Genomic DNA, 7755 nt, shown 5'->3' on the forward strand with positions numbered 1-7755 from the left:
TTCTCTTACTTATATCTCTGATTTTCTGAACTTTTGGTTAAAAAAGCAAAATTCTCCTCCAGACAGCGAAAACAGAGATTCTCCATCCCACAAAGGTAAAAATAGAGAACAATGCACTGAAGGGCTGAGGGCATGTGGTTTAGTTGGCAGAGTGCTTGCCTTGTATATATGAGTCTCTGAGTTCCATTCCCAGTGCCATATAAATTGGATACGGTGATGCACACATGTAATCTCAGTGCCCTAGATGTAGAGGCAGGGAGATCAGGAGTTCAAGTCCAGCCTTGACTCCATAGTAAGTTTGAGCCAGGCTGGGATACATGAAACCTGTCTCAGAGAGAATCTGGCACAAAAACAAGCAGAAGAAACAGATCATAGTATCCACATATCCACAGTGTGAGCTCAGTCCTTAGCATTTAGTATCCTTGGAACAAACCATCAGTTCTCTCATATTTGAGGAACCCTCCTGGCTAAACTGCTATAGGGAACAGCCAGATGAGGCAGCATTCCAGAGAGTCCCAGGTTTGAATCACAATGACAAAACAGTACAGATTCCTCTTGGTGGGACAGGATAAAAGAGGAGAGCCATACTCCACAGTCTACTGTCTGCAAGTCCCATTATATACCCCAAGGCAACTCAGTTCTTCCTCTCTACACCTCCCTCCTCCAATTTTCCCATCCATTCTCTCATCACATCAAATACACATACCTGAAACTATTTCATACGGAAGTATTCTGCCCTGTTTGAAGAATGATCTGTGATTGCTGTTTTTAAATGTATGAGTTTGCTCTGTGTGTAGTAAGCAAAGTAAAAGAAGAAATAGTGAGGCTGAAGCAATTGTTCAGCAATTAAGTGCATGTGATGCTTTTAACTGAAATTAACTTAACAGCAAATCAAGCCACTCACAGCTACCTATAACTACAGCTTCAGGGGATGTGACGCCCTCTTCTGGTCTCCATGAACACCTGCACACATGCAACATATGCATACACATACATAGAGATAAATACTTGCTTACCCATACAAAGTGAAACATTCTTTTTTCTTCTTTCTCTCTTACTCTTTTCTTCTTGTACTGAGGGTTGAAATTAGGGCATTGTGCATTCTAGGTAAGCATTCTGCCACTGAGCTACAGGCCCATCCCTTAAGTGGGACTTTTCCTAAGGACAGAAGAACAACCATAATCACATAGCTGGGTGTGAAGGTACGTGGCTTTGGTTCTAGCACCTGAGAGGCATATTTCTGTGAGTTCAAATCCAATGTTATCTACATAGTGAGTTCTAGGTCAACAAGAGCTACACTCTGAAACACTGTCTCAGAAACAAAACATAAACAAATTAAGCTACAACTTGTAAGTTGACTAATAATTCTATTAACAACTTGAAACTACTAATCATACACTTTTTACCTAATCCTAATATACAGAACCCACAAGTATATAACACACATTTCTATTACACATTATATAATAGACACAGAACCTACAAGTATATAACACACATGTCTATTATATATTGTATATAATTGTGTAGGGTTCAGATGGTCTGTAGTTCCTTTCTCAAGTATGAACCCTAACCAAGATGTGATCTCCTAACTGAAAAACTTCAGGCACAAGATAAAGCCTAGGAAGAATGTCCACTGGGGCAAAAGAAGCCAAGGGCAAGGAAATGCAAAAGAAAGAATTCAGATAATACAGCCAAAGAGACTGTTTCTCAAACCCTGCTTGCAATCTCCAAGTGCTAGCTATAGAAGAGCAATGGGAAAAATAAGAATCATTCTCAAAGTGAACCCTGAGTTTTGTTTCTCAATCTCTATTACCCTTCTTTCCAGGTTCCTATGACCCCAGGTGTGTTGGTCATGCATAACTGTCTAACATGTAACGTTTCTAAATGCATTAATATCCTAATATATAATCATCAATCATATATAATTATTTATGACATATATGTCCCCAAACCCAGATATTTCATAATATCACACTAAAAATTAAGGATTTCGGCATAAGGAGTACAAATATAAAATTAAAATATTGCTAAGTGAAAAACCTTAGTTTTTATTTGAATTCTCATAATTTACATAAATTGATTAGAAATACCAATAAGAACTCATAACTTCTAAAAATGCATCTTCACATTAACCCTTGAAAAGCCCAGTATCAATTATAACCTTGTAGATCATAATTATAACAAACACAACTCACCCCCATCTTGTGATTGTTAAGGAATCAAGTATTTCCTAGTATGTCTAACCCAGGACAGTTCAAGATCAGACTGGAAAACATCGTCATGAGACAAAGTAGATGAAACAGGAAAGGGGGGAGATTTCTAGAGATCATTCAAATGAGGTGGAATGGCACTTCAAGAAGGCACTGGTAGGAGCAACTCTACATAGCCTTCCCAGGTCTCCCCAGTTCTGTGCCTGCACGGAGGACCAGAGATACAATTCAGATTCGAATGCACATCATTGATTATAAATGCCCACTCTCTGTGAGGGTGTTTTCTTCCTTAATTGTCTCTCTGGTCTGAGAGAGAAGAGAAAAACAAATTGCAAGTACAAAAATAGTCATGCGTAGCTTAGAAAAGACAGTCCTTAAGAAGCCTTCATCCACCCTGCCATCTCCACCTTCCTCCCTTTCATACGTTCACTTTTCAATCTTAAGGGGAAATGATTATGATACTTTACACTAGTCTGTAAGGGGGTCACAGGGTCTTCGTGAGACAGAGGTCCAACCTAAAATACCTTCCACCTCGCTGATTTCTAACTAGCTACCTAGAAGCTCCTCGGCCGGATAAGGGCTCGCCCTGTCCACTCTAGTTCTCCAGGACTGATCCAGAGTAGGGCAGGCAAGTGGGCCTATGTCACCCGCCCCAGGACAGTGTCGAAGAAGCGACCAAAGCAAGTCTCCCTTCTTAGGATTTCCTTCTTCACAGGACGCCACAGAGGTACAACCAGACCGGCTTGTTCTTCTTTACGTCACCCACCGCTCCCTACCCAAGGTTTAAGCCTTCTCTGCGCCGCCTCACGGGCCACTTTGCCACCTCCTCTCCTCGATCCTTATTGGCTCAAAGCCCTGCTCGTTTCTGTGGTTGCTAGCGGTGATGTAGGCGGGAACAACCTTGGTCGCTAAGATACCCCACTTCCGCTTCCGATACTACAGCGGAAAGCCAATCTGGTTCGCCCAACCAATAGTGAATGGGAAGTAGGCGGGCCTTGGTAGGTTCGGACCAAACAGACGAGACCTTGTGCGGCCAATGGCGGCGGGACAGCCCCTGTAGCGTGGCTCGGGAGCCCCCACGCCCTCTTTGCGTCCTTTCCCCGCGCATTGCCCCGCCCGATCCCGGATTCCGCCCGGCGCTGGCCGCAGCCTGACAGAGACGCCAGGGAGGCAAGATGGCAGCTGCCGACGGGGACGATTCACTCTACCCCATTGCGGTGCTCATAGATGAACTCCGCAATGAAGACGTTCAGGTGTGGGGGACCTTCCGTTAAAGTGTGTTGGGAAGATCGGGGAAAGAGATGATCGCGGAATGCGGGAGAGATGGCTCGGGGTTCTCCGGGAGTGGCGGAAGGCAGCGGTGACCAATCAGAATCCAGGTCTCATCTTTCCTAGTGGCAAGATTCGATGAGATGGCGCTCCTGATTGGGTCTTGTCCCCAGCGGAGGGCAAGCCTCGAGGGTCCCTTCTGAGTGCGCGCGGCCGCCCGGGATCTGTGCCTGGGCGGCCCGAGATGGACTGGGGAGACTACGGCCGCCTGCCAGTCTGATGATTGGCGGTGGACTCAGAATGGCCCCCTGGGGGAGATAGAAGGGGGCGCGTGACCAGCGGAGTAGGGGAAGCCCTCATGGCTGCTGAGGACCGGGATACAGTTCCCATTGCTTTTAGTGTTTTTATATAGCTGGGTCGAGTAAAGACTGATACCATTCCTTTCGGGCCTTCGCCTGGTATTTGGGGTAGCTCTCCTGAAGGAGGAGGAAGGAGGATGTGAAAGTATCCTCCCCTGAGATTTAACTAACCTAATTCAGGGGTGGGTCACGTGTACAGACCCACCTCTCCCCGACCTCTTCCCGGTCTCTTCCCAGGCCTGACTGCCAAGCGATTTGATAGTTCTGGTTCAGAGAGAAGAGTGACCTAGGGCCTTTGAGTTGGTTTGCTGTGGTTTTGAAAGAGGTCAGACCTCAAGGCCGCATCGTCTCACCTGAGGATAACCTTGTGTGCGCTTTATTTCATGGCCCCTGGCTTCTGTTTTCTACAAAATACCCGCTAATAATAGTCCTGGCTTACCCCAGTGGCTGAGGAAATGTAGTAAAATAGAACTGGCTGCTTGTAAAGGCCTCATAAATGTTAGCTGTTATTTTGGGGGAGTGGCTATTGTGGTACCATGCTCTGTGGACCCTCTGTTTGTCCTTTTGTATGGAATTGTTTGTGGTGCACTAGATAACCTGAGGCTAGCCCAGCTTTTAAGTCTTATGTGTATGATTCTGGTTCTGATGCCAGACAGACTGGAATTGTATTCCTGGTCCTTGCGCTTCTTGCTGATTGACTCAAGCAATCAGTGTTTCTCCTCTGTTAAATGGAAATAATTACCTAGTTATAGGGATACTCTGTGAATTTATGTGTTCAGTAAACACGTGCAGTTATCAGGAATGTTGTTGGGGACAGAAAAGAGACCAGAGCCAGGTATGGTGGTGCCTGCCTGTGATCTCCGGACTCAGGAGGCAGAGGCAGGTTCAAGGCTAGCCTAGACTACTTAGTGACACTCTGTATCAACAAAGAAACTGGCTGGTTGCTGTACAGGAAGCTAGGTGTGAAACAGTCAAACAGAACTAAATATACTGCCACCTGTAAGAAGTGATTGAGACCTGTCAATGTTGAGATAATGAATCAGCAACTGTTTGTTGGGCCTGTGTTCTCAGCAGTGCTCAAGATGCTTGTGTACAATGGGAAAAAGAAGAAAAAAAAACTGGCTTTGGAAGAATTTACCTTGTAGTGAAGGGTGACAGATACATACATATTGTGTTGACTGAAGAACAGCAAAGAGAAAAATAAGGAAGGTAGGGTACAATATTAGTAACCCTTGTCAAAAAGTTGAAGTTTGAGCCAATACCTGCTTGTCAAGAAAAAACTGAGGGCAGAGTACATAACAACTAAATAGTTGGGTGAGGAGTTGGGCCAGTGGAGAGACTCCTTCCAGGATATAGTATGAGAAGTTGGGGAAGAGGCTTACAGAAAGTTGGAGTATATCTATGTAATAACTGTAGTTCCTAGCTTGAAACAATTTTTGCCACCAGGGATGTTTAGCAATGTCTAGAGATGTTTTGGTTGTCATAACTGGGAGACTGTTGCTGGGTAGAAGTTAGGAATGCTTTTATACATGGTTGCAGTGTATAGACCGTCCCTCATGGGAGGGAAGAGACCCATTTAAAACAACATTAGTGCTAAGGTTTGAGGGAAGCTGTTGAATGAAGTGTACACAAAGAGACAATAAGGAAGTTGGTTAGCTTAGGTCAGTGTGTCAGTTTTGAAATGCTTCTGTAACAGATTACCATAAATTAAGCAGTATAAAACAGCATAAAGTTTTATTTATGGGTTCTGAAGGTCAGAAGTCTGTCATACATCTCTCTGGGTGAAGATGACCTAAGATCTTGCAGCTGATTGCTAGCAGCATAGCTTTGAATTCAGGCCACACGGCTACACAGCTTTCTGCCTCTTTTCTCCAGCATTCACAGTGCCATCTTCCCGAAGAAAACAATGGACATAGTTAACAAAAATCAGAATTAGAGTGAAAGAACGGCTGCTCATATTCAGACTCCCAACTCTTAGGCATATTTTCTCAATGACAGTATGGACAGAAGAGTGTTTAGGTTCTGGTTGGGGATTCATTGCTTTCCAAAAAGTGCCTGTTTTTCTGCATCAGCTTCCTTGCCTTTTAAAATGGTGTTTCTAGAACAAGACCTCAGAGCACAGTGCCAAGTATGTTAATACACTGGCTAAGCAAACAGGGAGCTAATTTATAGATGTCATGTGCTATTAATACTGGCGTTAAGATTATGAACGTGATTGTGGTTGTTCCCTGATACCCTCTGTTATTCTTAGGGCTGCTGCTCACCAGTTGTGGCTCTGGCCCATGCGTTTTCCATAGTCTTTTGGGAGAGGAGCACAAACATCTACCTTAAACACAAAGGGAAAGGGAGGCAGGCTGCTAAGACAACCATCCTAGTAGAATTTCATCTTTAAAAATTGAGGCAAGAGGGGCTGGAGAGATGGCTCAGTGGTTAAGAGCACTGGCTGTTCTTCCAGGGGTCCTGAGTTCAATTCCCAGCAACCACATGGTGGCTCACAACCATCTCTGATGAGATCTGGTGTCCTTTTCTGGCATCTTAGCATACATGTAGACAGAACACGGTGTACATATAAATAGATAAATAAAAATTTATTTTAAAAAATCGAGGCAAGAGCGTTGGAAAACTAGTACAGGATTCAGCAAAAATACAGGCTGTGGACCATATCCAGCCACTGGCAGGTTTTGCAGGTAAAGTTTTGCTGGAATACAAGCTGAGCCAGTTTGTTTGCAGAATGTCTCCTTCCTATGGCTGCTGTCGTGCTGAGTACGAGTGGTTCAGAGACACTGGCCTGTGAGACTGGAAACATTTACTGGTAGTTTAAAGAACAGTTTTGCTGGGTACTGAACAAGCACCTGTGGGCTTACTGCTGGCATCTAGGGATTGTTAGTGTTTGCAATATTTGGCTTTTTAACCTTTCCATAGATCTGCGTATTTTATAATTTGGCTGAAAATAAGTTTTGGGGTTTATAGAAGATGACTTTTTACCGCCAAAATGAGATTTGGGGCCTCCTTTGTTCTTTTATTGCTCCCAAAGCTACTGTGGTGACACTGAATGGAAAGTTTGGTGTGTACATTTTTTTTTTTTTTTTTTTTGCTGTGGTTTGTTTTCTTGTGTTTTTTTAAGGTAAGATGCTGCATTGTAGTCCAGGCTGATCTAACACATGGTGTTCCTACCATAGCCTCCCAAGTGCTGGAGATACAGGCTTGTATTGCTATGCTCAGTTTTCATCATAGCATTTTTCAGATCCTCAGCATAGTCTGTGATCCCAGAGACTCCTTTAAGTCCCCTGAGGTGAGAACCATACTTGTTCAGGATCACAGTAATTTGAAGACCTATTTCCAGTTGTATGGAGCCTGAAAAGAGAGCAGACTCCCCTGTTCTCCCTCAGCTTCCTCTGTTCTCTTTTTCCTTCCAGGAAAAGTGTTCCCCAGGGGTAATGAAGGGTTTGTAATCCCTCAAGCATTGTCTTCTTCAAATGTTATTTTCTCTGTTTTGGGACAGCTCTGGACCTGGGTAGACAAAAGCACCCTGTGGAGGAAGAAACAGACAGGGACACTGCTATCTTGTTCATCTCTCAGGGCTGGTCTAGGCAAGCGTTTCCTTTTCTGAGCCTCACTTTCTGTGGAGTAGAGAGGCATTGCCTCGATTTTTTAAAATAAATTTTTATTTATCTATTAGTGGGTGTTAGCCAGAGACAGTCATTTGTTAAGGCTGATGTAATAAATTACCACAAACAGGATGGATTAAAACCATGAATGAATCTTCTAAAAATCGTGCAGGCCAAAAATCTTAAATAAAGTCAGTGGTCCCTCTGAGGTTCCAAGGGAAGTCTGTTTCATCTCTCTTAACTTCAGGGAGCTGTTGGCAATTCTTGGTGTTCTTGACCTTGTGAATATGCCACCCCAGCATCTTC

The 7755-nt window shown here is 44.0% G+C and overlaps 1 protein-coding gene across 1 annotated transcript in view; it reads left to right on the forward strand.

Annotated features, from left to right (window-relative positions):
• Positions 1 to 3313: 3313 nt before the first annotated feature.
• The window catches only part of Ppp2r1a (protein phosphatase 2 scaffold subunit Aalpha), a 22572-nt gene continuing 18130 nt past the window's right edge, over positions 3314 to 7755 (forward strand). The window contains exon 1 of the mRNA XM_005371902.2: positions 3314 to 3466. Coding sequence (XP_005371959.1) covers positions 3389 to 3466 — 78 coding nt within the window. The 5' untranslated portion in view covers positions 3314 to 3388. The remainder of the gene's footprint in view (positions 3467 to 7755) is intronic.

The sequence above is a fragment of the Microtus ochrogaster genome, unplaced genomic scaffold, assembly GCF_000317375.1.
Source record: "Microtus ochrogaster isolate Prairie Vole_2 unplaced genomic scaffold, MicOch1.0 UNK138, whole genome shotgun sequence".
Lineage (NCBI taxonomy): Eukaryota > Metazoa > Chordata > Mammalia > Rodentia > Cricetidae > Microtus > Microtus ochrogaster.